The sequence below is a fragment of the Electrophorus electricus genome, chromosome 1, assembly GCF_041902795.1.
Source record: "Electrophorus electricus isolate QZ-2024a chromosome 1, ASM4190279v1, whole genome shotgun sequence".
NCBI lineage: Eukaryota > Metazoa > Chordata > Actinopteri > Gymnotiformes > Gymnotidae > Electrophorus > Electrophorus electricus.
In genome coordinates this window covers 37,667,772-37,682,875 of record NC_137497.1, presented here as the reverse complement: position 1 = coordinate 37,682,875, position 15,104 = coordinate 37,667,772, and the positions used below count along the sequence as shown (strand labels likewise).

General features: G+C 40.8%; 1 protein-coding gene across 5 annotated transcripts; it reads left to right on the top strand.

Annotated features, from left to right (window-relative positions):
• The first annotated feature begins 529 nt into the window (after positions 1–529).
• ankha (ANKH inorganic pyrophosphate transport regulator a) lies at positions 530–15,062 on the top strand. 5 transcript variants are annotated; one of them, XM_027004365.3, is made up of 12 exons: positions 530–979; positions 2,594–2,810; positions 3,463–3,581; positions 3,705–3,788; positions 4,240–4,410; positions 4,662–4,796; positions 4,876–4,968; positions 6,213–6,305; positions 10,076–10,205; positions 10,614–10,737; positions 11,586–11,685; positions 12,642–15,062. In XM_027004365.3, exons 1-12 carry the CDS (start codon positions 884–886, stop codon positions 12,783–12,785), a joined length of 1,506 nt encoding a protein of 501 aa, XP_026860166.1. In that variant the 5' UTR covers positions 530–883; the 3' UTR covers positions 12,786–15,062. The 5 variants fall into 5 exon arrangements, 4 of the variants coding, with proteins under 4 accessions (XP_026860166.1, XP_081574801.1, XP_081574787.1 ...); XR_014124761.1 differs by lacking the exon at positions 11,586–11,685 and having other exon boundaries at positions 10,614–10,813; positions 12,642–12,780; XM_081718675.1 differs by lacking the exon at positions 11,586–11,685.
• Positions 15,063–15,104: the final 42 nt, after the last annotated feature.

Below are 15,104 nucleotides of genomic sequence, written 5' to 3'. Positions count from 1 at the left end.
ACGCCAAACGTATGCAAACGCGCCTTTAAAAGGTACATTGCCCATTACGTACCCTTCTAATATCCACATGATGGCGGCAAATATTTAATATCAACTCCATAAGGCATTGGCAACAGTGGAATTTTAATAAACTCGCGGTCCTTGTTACTGTAACCTAACATTATAATGAATCTGTCTATACAAAAGGGCTGCAGGTAAAACAATTCAAACAATTCTAGATCAATGGGCATAAATATTCCAACGGTTTAACAGCACTTCTTTTACATGGTATAGCCTACATGCTAATATTCCGGGTAAATCTTTTTTTCTTTTCTTTTTTTTTTTAAATAAGATGTGTACGAAGCGTTCGAAAAACCAGCTAACAAAAAAAGCCGGTTATCGCTCGGTTCCTCATTTTAGTTGATCTCAAACTGCGCAGATATCGAGCGGAAGACCGGAGCTGCAGACTCAAACACTCCCCAAATCTTGGGCCGTGACGTAGATGGCGCGAGGCGGGATTGGTGTTGTGCCGCCCCACGTGTGTTCTAAAAAAGGGAAAATGACACTAGAGAGAATTCTGTCGATAAGTGTTGTCCTTGGATTTAAACGCACTATGATTTGAAGCTAACGATGATTTTTTTCCCCCCTCCCTGCTTTTTCGATTTTTGTGTGCAACTGGACATTTATTTGCGGATGGCCTGGGTATAACTGTTTTGCTGGCAATTTCGATGACCTTTTGTTTTCCTCTGGTATAAATTGGTTTGTATGATGGTGACACGAAGAAGGTTGCATAGCCGCTAACTAGTGACCAGTACTGCAGTGAGTTTCAGATATACTGGGTGCCGGCCAGCTACCGCAGGTCTAGGCTTTGGTTGCGAATGTGAAGCGGATCTCTCCTGGTACCATGGTAGAATTAACATCTTTAACTTCTTACTGGCCTCTCGCGCGATTCCTGCTTCCGCTCGCTATAACCAATATAGCCATCGATTTTGGAGAACAGGTAAGAAGACACCAGTCAATAAACGATTTCCTAAGCTCTCAGCCGGGGCCATGTTAAACGCGCTTTGAAGGATGTGGATACCGAGGTGCCGTTATTGCTCCCGGCACGGATTTGTCGATGACGTAGAGCCGTGTGAAGGTTGTCCAGTGCGGCGCACATGATCTGACCACAACAGCAGTGAGACCCCGTTCAGGGGGTGGTCACTCTTCACAGTGCAGTTCGTCTCCCCCGCACTCCTTCAATGTATGGTCTGATTACCAAGCCCTTCAAAACTGCTAGATAGGTACAGATTGTTCGTCAGGGTGAACATGCAGCTGTATAAGGAAAGGTCGGATCTGGGGCCTTCAGAACAGGGACCCCATGCTTTAGAATTTTAAACTTGTCACTCACTTTAATTAGATGTTGCTTCATATCTAACTGAGACGTTAGTGATTTTTTTTTGGAGTATGTTTGCATGTACCGAGGGGCTCATTGATTTCATGTGATTGATATCTGTGGTTCTAAATCTCGATCCGTTTTTCATTTTCTCTCTAATATCTGATGCTGAGTGATGGGGGAAGGGGTTGGCTTCTGATGAGCTAATTGATGTAAATTACAATCTGGATTATGTTTTAACATCTATGGAAAATATTCAAAGTACCACAAAATACTGGAGTCACACAACTTTGTCTATTTCATACATAGATACACATTTCCTGCAGCTTTATATGGGCTTTTGATGGTTTGGTTGCGGTTGTATTTGTATTTTCAAAAGCTGTAAAATTTTCAAAAGTTCACATGTTAGGAATGACCACCAAATGTGTTTAGCTCTCATTCAATATGTGTAAATATTGTAATGTTTAGTAGTGCATAAAAAGTGCTTGGAGTATGGGCGCAATTCAAATTAGGTTTAAACATAAATGATGCCACTCTCCAGTCTACCAGACAGATGTGTTCGTAGCTCGTGTGTGTGTGTTGTAGTATAAAGATTTAAACTTGCATAACATCAGTGTGTAAAGGATTAATAGAAGTGGTCTCTTGCATGGCTGTGTGGAGTTTGACAGAAAAACCTAAAAGAAAAGCGTGACTTGACTGTGGGGGTGTGTGTGCGTGTGCGTGTGTGCGGATGTGTATGGATATGTGTGGATGAGGGTGTGCCAGGGTGCGTGCATGTGCTGGTTTGAGTGGAGGCGATATGCTACCTTATGTCATTGTGTAGACTTGTAAATTATTCCTGTGTAATTAAATTTCTGAGACTGTGGAATTTCGATGGGAGATGCTGAAGTGGAACAAAGCCAGAGGATGTGATCTGAGGCCTCATCAACCGGCAGACTTTATTAGCAAGAGAGAACTCACAACAGCTACTAGCTGTCATGTGTTTTTATGGTCTGAAAATGTATGTATTTTCTTCCAAATGTGCAGAAATGTTGATCCAGTTTGCTGTCCGCTGTGCTAGTTTGTCGAGGCAGGGGCTGTGCTTTTAGGCTTTCCACTGCAGAAAGAGTCTCTTCCTCTTTTACCTCTTTGTCACATTTTCTGCCTGTTTAAGTCCAGGGTAGAGAGTCAGAAGTATTGAAGAGATGACTCTCTTTTTTTAAATTTATTTATTTTTTTTCTCATGCATGTCTTTGGCAGGCCCTGAACAGAGGCATCACCTCAGTAAAGGAGGACCGTGTGCAGATGCTAGCCAGCTATGGGCTGGCCTACTCCCTTATGAAGTTCTTCACTGGACCCATGGGCGACTTTAAGAGTGTTGGCTTGGTGCTTGTACACAGCAAGAGAGACAGGAGCAAGGCTGTTTTCTGCATGGCTGTGGCTGGTACCATAGCCATGATTCTCCATATTCTCATAGGTGTGTTTGTGTGTACTTTGGGGAGACTTATAATTAGGTAAATGCATAAAATATATGTATGTATATTTCAAGTTTAGACAATTAGTTGGACAATTAAAGGAGGACTCTGGAAGTGAAACACTGAATATTATGTTGTACGTAGCTAAGCAGATTGTTGAGCGCAATTTCAGTTTATTGGTTCAGTCATCACTGTTATTTTTGGCTTTCCATGTCTTTTACTTGCAATTCTCAACTAAACTCAAAAAAGTGTTTGGAGGAACAGATTTATATGCTGAGTGAAGCTGGTACTATTCCAAAGTGCGTACATTAAGGTGCTAGTGGGACATTATTGTGCATCCTGTGCAGCATGTGACATGTGATAACTTATCACATGATGCAATAATAATGTACTGCCTCAGTACAATTTGACAAATGTGAGCTTTTATGTTGAAAGGAAATCATATGGCAATTTCAGTTTGCAAAGGCAACTTTACTAGTGACGGGATCCCATTGCTCATTTGAACCTGCTGCTGTCCTGTCCAGCGGTGGTGCAGAAGTCATGTTTGGATAATGTGTCCAGAAGACATGGACATTTATTTTGATACAAACAAAACTGACATTACCAGATAACTTGCACTGATTTTAAGGTCCATAACAAGTTGTGTTATCATAGCTTACACAGACCTGGGATATTATATCATCAACAAGCTCCACCAAGTGGATGAATCCGTTGGCAACAAAACACGAAGAGCCTTCCTGTACCTTGCATTGTTTCCCTTACTGGATGCAATGGTGAGTGTGAATGTGCATGGGGTAGGTGTTCAGAAATGAATTGGGCAGTTTGCAAAGGCATGATGGCTATGAGCTACCATGCAAGGTGAGACAGGAAATAACATGTTCTTCCTGCTTCCGAAGGCCTGGATTCACGCCGGCATCCTGCTGAAGCATAAACACAGCCTTCTGGTGGGCTCTGCCTCCATCTCAGACGTCGTGACGCAGGTACAGGCTAATAGGTCTTCCTCTCAGTGCTTTTGTCAGATGAGAGTTACTACTCTGTTCTCAAACAAACCTTTCTCTATGCATCATGCACACTAGCTGAGGAACCAGTTGGCTTTTCTGCAGCATTAGCAGCGATGAATAGTCAGTGCTGGATCAGCACAAATTCACAGCCTGACGCAAGCCCCTTTTTAGCTCTGCTGCAGTCCGCGATCATTTCAGTTGCCTAGAACTCTGCCCTAATCAAACAGTGCACTGTTGTGTAAAAATGGGTGGCCTGACCTTTTGATGCTGATTTCTTTTATCACTATGAATGCATAATGTGAATAACATTCCCAAAAAGTTCCAGATTCTGTAACTGTCTGTGTTGATGCACGTTTTAAATGTCAGCGTAGAGTGGATTTGAGCCCTGTGTAAAGCTTAATCTCACAGTGTAATCTTCCCTTTCCTTCAGATTGTGTTCGTGGCGGTCCTGCTCCACAGTAAGCTGGAGTGCGTCGAACCCTTGCTCATTCCCATTCTGTCCCTGTACATGGGCGCACTGGTGCGCTTCACCATGGTGGGACTGGGCTACTACTGCAGCGTCCACGACAGTATCCCCGAATCCAGCCACCTGGAGATGGGGGTACACTTGCCAAGGCCCTATCTGTGTGATCAGGCTGTCTAATAGTTGCTACTCAGTGACATTAAACAAATTTACACCTCGATTATTTGCTTAAAATAACTTCCAGAACATGAACCATTGGATTTTGAGAAGTGTTCATGGGAAATCCGTTTTGTCTCTTCATTGAGAAACACCACAGAATAGCCAGTCCACCAAAGTGTTCCTAGCCCTTATACTGTGTTTATCCAGACCTTACTTGTGTTGTGTTCTAGGGGGACACCACCATCAGGAAGATGCTGAGCTTCTGGTGGCCATTGGCGCTCATTCTGGCCACGCAACGCATCAGCAGGCCCATCGTCAACCTGTTCGTGTCCCGAGATCTCAAAGGCAGCACCATGTCCTCAGAGGTCAGTGGTGAGTGACGATGCCTGCCACTGCGACCAGTCAGCAATCTGCTTCAACCCGCCAATGTGTTTGTGTTGGCAGGCTGTGGCGGTGCTCACTGCCACTTACCCTGTGGGCCACATGCCCTATGGCTGGCTGACTGAACTACGGGCCATCTTTCCTGCCTTTGACAAGGTGCGTTTCTGTGTACTCCCTCTTGGCATGGCAGGACCATGCTGCCCTGCGTATTACTTAGGTGACGGATGGTGCGTGGAAAAACAAGTGTGCTAACTGTTTTTCCAGAGAGAAGAGAAATGCTTCGGGGGGGAAATAATTAAGAATTTCAGCAGGGTTGTGTAAGTTGTTCTTGCCAGTTATGTCAGAGGTTTGGCTGCGTTTTCATTTTTTGTTTCCTCATAATTGTCATCAATTTGAAACTGAATCACAACCATGCACTGGCCTGTCCTAAAACAGGAATTTACCAGAATCATCACCCACTGCCTGTCTCGGATGGTGTGTTTTTCATAAAAACTCCTCTTTTAAACATGCCTGTAATTACACAGCATGGGTTTGAGGGTGACAGTTTGACTAACACTCAGCCCCTTGCCTGTGCTGTTAGAAACCTAGCAGAATGGCGATGATTCACTTGTTTGGGTTAGGCCTGCCTGGACAAGGACACAATGTCCTTTTGATTAGAGATGAGAGTCTGTGCCTCTATCTGGCATGTTTTATTTCTTGACCTTTTTCTGGTCTTTTGAATCAGTGCTTGAGCTAAGCACAGATGAGCACATGATCACCAGGTGCATATGTATGTATATAGGAATTCCATTCTTTAAAAAAAAAAAACAAATTCATCATATAAAGAATTGCATTGAGAGCGAAGTTTTATTTTAAACTGAGCACTGTGTACAAGTCAAATATGTTCAGTCCTGGGAGGTGGTTGATGTAACTTGAAATTAAACAAGCCATGAGAACATTCCCAAACCTCACTGGAAGATCAGTGGGTCAGCCCGTTATCCAGCAACAGTTTGATCTTTTATTAAATTATACAGAATGTAATGGATCCCTGATTTAGGCTCTGAACTGTTGAAAGCACTGAGATTGAATGCTTTTCTTCCTATGGTAGACATACGTGGAAGCACCAGGTGGGAGTGGATATCATATCCTGTTTTAAACTGATTGGATTATGGCAAAGTGTAAAAGCACAAAATGCATAATACAGGAGTGAAAAGTATTGAACAGGAATGAACTTCATCTACTTTGATGAAGACGTTTTAATCCATGTTGCCTGAAAACGGTGGTATCAAGTGTCTCCTCCACTCCCAGGTCTTTCAGAGTGCCTAAATGTCTGAATGTGCATTCACTGATAAAAGGTAAAACCGTATGGGCTCTGTATCTAACCACAGATGCCTTTTTGTTTTCCTCTTTTTCTAAAACAGAATAACCCCACCAACAAATTAGCTGGTGGTATTCCAGTTACCAAATCTCATATCAAGAGGTTCACTTTCACCTGCTTTGCCCTCTCCTTAATGGTAAGAATTGCCATCTTTTGGTTTTCAGAACATGTTTTAAATTACATTTTTATAGTCTTTGTTCAATAGACATCTCTTTAACTATTGCACTGAATATGTCACTTGAGAATGAAATCACAGGCCTGTCTGGGTAGTGTTCCATTTCTACACATCAGCGGCGCATTCCCAGCACATTTGTGTTTCCTGCTTAAACACATGGAAGACTGATAACATGCTAAGCAGGAGAACAAGTTATGTGAAATCAGCTTTATGACATGGCCCAAGTCTCTGTATTCCTCCAGGGCTATTTTTGGTGTTTCCCTTGGGTTAAACTGAGTTTGCAGGTGTCTGGTCACGGCTCTGAGACATCAGCTGATGGAAATTGATGAGCGATGCATGTTCTTTTCCACCTGCTAAAGCTGCGAAGCATGAGCTCAGCTCTTCCTGAGGATTAGATGCAACTGTTGTTTCTTATTAATCTGGATTTATAAGGGATGATGGGAGTTGTCACTGTTTGGTTAAAAAAAAACATTAAAAAAAGGAAAGTGTCTGCAGCAGTCTCCAAGCACTTCAGGTCACTTGTTTACCACCTGTGGCTTGCATCTGCATGTTCTGCATGTGAAGGCAGAGGAAAGGAATGACCTAAACGCTGAAGATCAGAGATTGTGAAACACCGTGCTCAAAACTCTGTCAAACATACCGTGCTTGTTTGGCACCTAGGAGAGAGCTGCAATGGTGTCATGAGAGGTCGTAAATCATTGACTTGTGTGGTTACAGGTCAAAGCTTGTATGTGTGTATGTGATCCAGGTCTGCTGATTAGAGGTTTGCTTTACCAGTCTATGCAGTTATACTGGAATGCATAAAACACAGGCGTTAGGGATGGAAATGCTCAAATGGAGAAATAACTCTTTTGCTACTCTGTATATATCTGTTAATATGTGAAACGTTTGCCTGAAATAGCATGACAAAATTATGGTAGATGTTTCAATTCAAAATCTCAAAAAGTCTTTTGGTCTAAAACCTGGAATTCTGGTCTAAAATTCCATGTTTTGTTCCAGTGCAGCGCTTTTCAAATTATACTTGGTAACAAGTCACTAAAAATATTTCTGGTTGCATCATAAGGGGAGACCTTGTAGGGTCATCATAGTCTTATATCAGTAATTTGCTGGCGATTTGGAAGTCTATGTTCAGTTTCAGTCATATCTTTAATCAGGAAGAGGGTGTGATGGCCTTGCTGCCTATTTTAGCCCTTTTATAAATCTGCAGAACAGGAATCTTGTGGTGACCAGTTTTGTTTTGTTTTTTTTTTGTTCTTTTTTTTAATTAACTAATTAATTAATTAATTTATTTTTTAACAGAATGCCCAAAGATCTGTTCGTATCACAGTGTTTTGAACAGCATTTCAAAATGTTTACTTTTATTATGTGCTTCTAAAACAATAATAAAATAAATTAAAATGTACAATGCAACTCAACTGGCACAGACTACTACACGGCATAGGCTGGCGGCTGATTTTGGAGTTAAAACAGCATGTCTGGAAACACGTCTGGGATGCAACCCTAGCTTTCCGTGTGTGTGTGTGCGTACATACAGATGGTCTGGATAAAAGTTGGGTTGAAAAAATTCTGGAGAATTCCTTTAATCCTCCCATTTTCTTAATCCTCGTAACATCCTTGCATTTTATTGTGTTCACCAAAAATATAACAATTAAGTGGCTGTTTAGCAAACTATTAGAATGAGCTAGTGTTCATTATCTGTGTTCTGATGCTTTTCTTACATTGAATTAAAACTTCACAACCTCAGCAGCCATGGAAATGTACGACATATCAGTGCCAAACAGCATTCCACTGAGCATGGTAAAATACCCTAAGGTGAACAACCACGTGAGTGACACACAACTTTTCTATGGGTTGGACCTTTATGGGCATGTCAGTGCCACTAACAGACAGGAGATGTACCTGGGGTGTGTTAAAAGGCCAGGAACCAGGCAGGTGGTGGGCTGAATTTAACGATTCAGTATTGACATCAAAGACGCATAGAGCATTTTAGCCGGGGTCACCAGCTCCTACCGAGTGTAAATGTAATTTTTCTAGTATTTTGTTTCAATATTCATTTGTTTGTTGTTTGTTCTCTTTTGTTGTGATTGTGTTTTAAAATGCACTCTTACATCAGAGAGAACATTTACTTAATACTAGATATAAGTCAACCCACAGTTGCAAAGAAACAACTCTAGTTTTATAGGCCAATAACCGGTGTAATGAAACTTGGGGCGTAGGTCTGGCCTGTTTTCTAAGGCATGTGCTTGCAGTTGAGTCTCAACATGTACTCCAGCATTTGTGCACACTTCCAGTCCTTGAGGGCCAGAGTTCAGATCAGAGTGATTTCATTGCTTTAGCCTACTCCCTAAGGTTCACCGTGCTGAACCTGGTAACTGCCTGACGAGAGAAATCAGAAAGCTTTGCTGGCCTCTGTGCCTCCAGGACTGGAGTTGCTGTTGGATATGAATTTTTCTTTTCACTTGGAGTTGCCATAGCTCTGGCTGTATCTTCTCATGGATTGTCTTTTATTTCTGTTATTTTTAGCATAGTTAGTCATCATACTGAAATGATGAAACTTTTATGAAACTCACCAGAACAATTTTTGTGTTTTGAATCCCTTGCCATAATATTCATTTTTTACTGTTGTCTTTTATTTTTAAAGTTATTTATATGATTTACTTTTAATTCTGCACAGCAGATTCAGTGTAAAATGCAATGTAATCATGTCCATTTCAAACATGTGCTAATAACAGAAAATGGAATGGTATGCCTGTTTTAAGAGTTTATTGTATTTATATCTTTTAAGGCATCCTTGTTTTTCCTCATGATGGTGCCACGCCCTGTGTTTTAAAATGCATAGTTAAGCTGGTATTCCCATAAAGGTTCAAAGTTTCAAAATACACCCTCATAAAGCCTCCCAAACCATAGTTAATCTGAACATCTCCACAAACTGACATGGGCCAAATTATTGCTTTTGTTTGCACGTCTTTTTTGTTAGCCTAATACCCAGAGGTCTAGTTCTTGTAGTCTTCTTAGTAGTTTTGTTTACTGTGCCTCAACCTTTGTCAAACCTTGTGGCAAGAGGACATTACAGGAAAACAATAAAAACCACTGGGCTCAGTGGCGATGAGGCAGCATGTCTTTGTTGGCTGAGTGTTGGGCACCTGCCGCAGATTGAACTGTGACCTTCCCACTTTAATAAAGGGAAGCTTTGTGGTCTGGGCTCAGTTTTGGGGGGCGTGGGCCGGGGACGGATGGGCCAGCCCACCTTCCTGCTGTAAACAAGTAGGTCAAGCTGGCACATGACCCACTACGGGAACACAGGGGCAAAGAGGTTTGTGCATGGGTGCCAGCCAAGGTGCGGGGGTGGGGCAAAAATGTGGCGTGACCTGCTCCTGCCAGGAACGTTTCCTGATTGCATGTCTGTGCTAGGACGATGGTGAGCATGCCAGCTCCTGGATGCACTCAAAACGCCACACGTGACCGAGCCGATACCTACTGCAGAGCAGCACTGGGGGGATGGATGGGGCGTGCGTTTGTGGAACAATCATTTGTTCACATTAGTGTGTTTTTTAGGTTTCTTTTGATCAGATTCGAAGTGCTTTGTAAGATCATTTATCATTTCTTAGGAATGTTTGTTTGTGTGTGTGTGTGTGTGTGTGTGTGTGTGTGTGTGTGTGTGTGTGTGTGTGTGTGTGTGTGTGTGTGTGTGTGTGTGTGTGTGTGTGTGTGCATGCTCGTTTTCCATCTAGCTGTGCTTCATCATCTTCTGGACTCCTGGAGTGTCCGAGCGTATCCTGGTAGACGTGATCGGGGTGGATGCTCCTTTCGCACAACTATGCATCGCTCCCCTCTGCATCTTCTCCTTCTTCCCTGTGCCAGGTCAGTGCCTACTCTTACTCCTCTCGCTACCTGTGGCTGTATTACTGTGTGATGTGTGTTTGGAGGTTAGCTATTAGTTATGATTGCATTATCTGATAATTTATGACATTTTTTTTTTTTTTTTTATGTTAAGACTTTGGTCAACCATGGCTGTGTTAATAAATTGTGCCTTGCTTGTCCATCTAAACAAAAATACAGCACTGCATGCAGTCACCAGCCACTTCATAAAAAAAAAAAACCACACCTCTGGTCACTTTGTTAGATATAATTAGGTATTACTATAGGTGTTATTTCGAAATATACAGTTTCAGTCTTTACCCTCTTCATGAGAGAGAGAGAGAGATGGAGAGAGAGAGAGATGGAGAGAGAGAGATCTGCCTCACCTCCGCCTGGCTTTGTGCACTACAGTGACCATCCGTGCCCATCTGACCGGCTGGCTGATGACTCTGAAGAAGACGTTTGTGCTCGCCCCGAGTTCCGTCCTTCGAATCGCCGTCCTCCTCACTAGTCTCATAGTACTTCCCTACTTGGGGTGAGCAGAACCCGTCTCAACGGCACGTGCAACAGCGGACAGGTGCTAGAGCAGCAGCAGAGACTGTCTGGAGTTTGTATGTTTCTCCTTTCCCTGTTGTGTCTTGTTTGTGCTTTATCTGCGTCTTTGAGCTTGTTCTTTTTAAAAAGATGGCATTCCACTGATCTTAGAGTTTAAAGGCTTTGTGTATGTACCTAAGAAGTATAGAGAGAGAAAAAAAAAAATTAAAAAAAAAATAAAATATATATATATATATATATATATATATATATATATAAACTGTTAGATAACTCCTATAACCATAAGCATGCCTATGTGCTGCGCATGGATACCTAAAGTCCGTGTTTAAATAGTGATTTTCAAAGCTACTTTTTTCCTATCCTTTATTTTTCCTGAATCCATAGGGAATATTAGCAGGAAGATGTTGATAACAAAAACCATCCATCATACCCAGGATCCTCTCTGCTGAGCTAATTCGATCTCATGGTGCCTGTGAATTCCTTTTTAGACAGCCTAAAAATAAGCTGGAAGTTATGACTCTGTTGAATTATTGATGATCACAGACTGCGTGCGAGCACAGGCATTACAGATACACAGCTAGGGTTGGAGCACATCGCGCTCCATACTACGGCAGGCATTCCATAGGTCATCTGAGCATGGAGTAATGCAATGACGTGCTTTGTAATATCCGATTGGTCCGCGTTTCTTTACTGACTTTGTAATTGTTAGATTGTTGTTGGTAATTGTTATATTGATGTTGGGCAGGATGTTTAAGTGGTTCTGGTGATCGATGTGTGTTAGCTGTGTTGAATGTTAAGGCTGTGATGGTGATGAACATGTTTGTGTAGGGTGCATGGTGCTACACTGGGAGTGGGATCCTTATTGGCTGGCTTCTTGGGAGAAGCCATGATGGTAGCGGTGGGTGCCTCCTATGTGTACCGGCAACAGGTGAGAATATGCCATGTTGTCTATTTAAGAGCTATGGCTCAGGTACTGCAAAAAGGAAAAATTGGCAAGGCCTCCAATTTCTTGCCATATATGCTATTTTACACAAGACCTTTCCCTTATCATCTAATATTTAAGATGTTCCCACACAGTTGATCACATTGGCGTCTTTGCCATCTCTGCTTTTCTGGCTAAATATGTTGCCATTTAGGTGACCTTCGCAAATAATGTTTTGCAGTTTTAAAAAAGGAATACTTGTTTGAGATTGAAATACCAGTGTAATAAGTGAAGAATTAAAATTATCCAGGCCAGCACTAAACAAAATAAATGTAGTCAGTAACGTGAAATACATGTTAAATTCTATCAGTTATTTACGTTCTAAACACTTATTGGCTCTGTCATGGCGACAATGATCCTTACATCATATTCAGTTTGATTCCACTGTGGAATAAGTTTTCAGTTTTTAATGTGTGAGCAGTAACATGAGTAGCCACTAAAAGGAATAATCATTAAGCAAAAGGCCAAAGGCTGAAGTTATTAGCTCACTCAGCCTTATGTAGGGTGTATGTAGGGTGGCATGGAAAGACACTAGATTGTGATTTTATATAGTTACTTCAGGCCTTGCTGCAAACATTTCCCCTTTCTTGTGTCATCAGTTATTTTGTACAACCATTACATTAAACTTGTATTTAAATGCTAAATATGCTTTATTTAGACTTACTTCATTCATGTGGGCATTTTATACATGCATGTTTTTTTCTTAGCAAGGGCTCGCTTACTGTGATATGCTAAAAATGCAACAGTGAATCCCTGATGTGTCAGATTTAAAAGTTCGCCTGCATTATTTGAATGAAATTTCTTCTTTTGTTGGCTCATCTGAATGCCATGGTTCATCTAAACACACATAGTAGTGACTTCAATTCTCTTCTCTCCTACATGTTAAACACTTCTTCTCTCAGTGGCAAAGTTCAGACACCGAGCCGGTGGTACAGGAAGAGCAGGGCGAAGACACTACCCCAATGAGTGAGGTCACTTCCAGGAGGCAATTAGATGCCATCCAAGAGATCACAGAGGAAGAAGAGGAGGAACAGGGAGAAGATTGAGTGATTCGAAGGATGAAAATGGGGGGGATGAGTAGTGGAACGTTAACCTGGGTTGGAGAGGATGAAGTGGTCAAATTTCTTGTTGGGTTTTTGGACTATTATCTAAAACAGCCATGTTAACATCTGTCTCTTGGAATTTCTCCCACTCTTGAAGCAAAGCTAATAGGCCACTGCAGCTTTGACACACATCTCCAGAGGCACCTGGTCAAAGCCTGAATGCACGTATATGCTACAGCACTTTCTGCACTAATGGAGTCTTTTTGCACTGAGGTTCTGACAAGACTCTAGGCACAGTGGTCAGTGACCAAAGCCATGGCCAAAACAGCAGTGTGGCCAATTTAGAAGTGGCTGGAGGGTGTTCAAGCGCTCTCTCTCTCTCTCCAATACCAATAATTGACAAAAGGTAGCTGCAGAAGGAGATGATGCCCCAAAAAACGTCACCAGCAGATTCAACAAGGAGGGTTTATTTGTGATGGTCACAGAACTGCTGCTGAACTGATTGGCTATTCTTGTTTGGTATTAAATGCACAATGGCTGTTAACGCACAACAGTTAATCGATCTATATCCATGTATATAGTTTATTTGGATTCTAGTTTAAGCAGATTATACATGTATATATTTTAAAAAAAAATTTATTTTATAAATGAGGTAAATTTTGAGCATTTTGTTTTTTCTGGATTTCTATGGTCAACTGAAAATATTAATGTGAAAAAAGTGGTCTGCTACATGCATTATTTATTAAATGACGTTTTTATTGACATATCAAAAATGACACTAGGACATTTGAACAATAAAGGAGTAAACAACAAATAAATAAACTTACAGTTTTGATAATTACAAGATTTTTGTCTGATGAATTTAACCAATTTAAGAAGTATGAACTGAGGTGCAGATGGGGCAGTGTTTTAGCCCCTTGGCCCTCATCAGGGTTCCTTAAATCCTATATGGATATTCTACACAGTTTAGAATAGTCTTGGAGCTTGGTTCATTGTCAATCCCAGTTGACTTCATCTCACCTTCTACTAGATGGGCATATCTTCAGCAGTGATCAGTATTCTTTAGCAAGCACTTTACTGTTCACCTTAAAAGGTATGAAATTACTTAACACACTGAAAACAGCTGAAGTGAAAGTGTATTGTTGCTATGAAGACTGACTTGTGTAGGTGTTACAGGGTTTTAGCAAATCATGCCTGTGACATTTCTTCTGATGAGTGTATTTTGGTAACATGGTCCTTACCACATCTAGAACAGGTACAGACTAGGTTGTTGTGAAATGTCTTAAAATATTAGCAATTATTATGTTTAGAACATGGTGCTGTCACCAGTTTTATATAATAATAAATAATAAATTATTCTATGGAATGCATTGTTAAAAACGGAATGGTTTAGATAAAAATCTAATTTACAAAATCTTCCAACTTGCCTCAGTTATAGCCAAGGCATGTGTAGTGTCCAAATTTTTACACTGGATGTTTGAGATTAACCTAGCTAACAAAGTTTATGCCCACCAATTAGTATCATGCAAACTGCATACCAGAATCGTAAATATGCCTCAAAAGACATCTAATACCTAAAGTAGCTTCATAAAATAGCAGAATAAATCCATATTTAGAGGCCGCTTGTAGAGTATAAGACACCAAATAACTTAACATCTTTGATGGTAGAGTTGCTTTCCAGATGCAAAAGCAAAGCATTTTATGGTTGTTGGTTTGTTTTTTTTGTCTAAATGTTTCCACAGATCTTTCTCCAGGTGTGTAGTGATCACATTTCCTAATACTTATGTACAATCTGCTACTGTTCCATCTACTTTTTTTGTGTGCAATCTTCATTGAATGTGCAGATTTCCTGGAATCCTGAGTCAGATGCTCACGTGTAGTAATACTACATCTATTTGCTAAGAAATAACTAATTCAGGATGTCTGCAAAAAAATTTTTTTTAGCTAAGCAGTGTGTGTGATGATTTCAGCATGTAGTTTAGAAGTTGCTGATTGGTGACTATTAGCTTCCTTTGTTAGCTATGTTAACCCTAGTTCCACTACAAAGCTTTAAAAAAACGCAAACTCTGGACTACTTTATCTTGGCCAATCATTTGGCGTAATTGAGCCATTGTGTAAATTAGATTTTTTGACCAATCCTTTCCAAGTTACAATTAGGCCATGTATATGTAATTAAGTGGTTGTATGTTATATTGCATTTTATAAAAGTAAGAACAGACTTTTAAATTATTGTAAAATATTTTAATGTTTGTGGAATAAATGTTTGGCTAAAGAGCTGTTCTTAATGACTGTCATATTAATATTTCTGATGTGAAGTACACT

What these genes read in the sequence shown, in the direction of transcription:
- ankha (XM_081718661.1), top strand. Translation starts at nt 884, where the DNA reads ATGGTAGAATTAACATCTTTAACTTCTTACTGGCCTCTCGCGCGATTC. An exon ending in GCAGCACCATGTCCTCAGAG is followed by an intron (nt 4,797 to 4,875) that starts GTCAGTGGTGAG and finishes TTGTGTTGGCAG; the next exon opens with GCTGTGGCGGTGCTCACTGC. An exon ending in ATAGTACTTCCCTACTTGGG is followed by an intron (nt 10,738 to 11,585) that starts GTGAGCAGAACC and finishes ATGTTTGTGTAG; the next exon opens with GGTGCATGGTGCTACACTGG.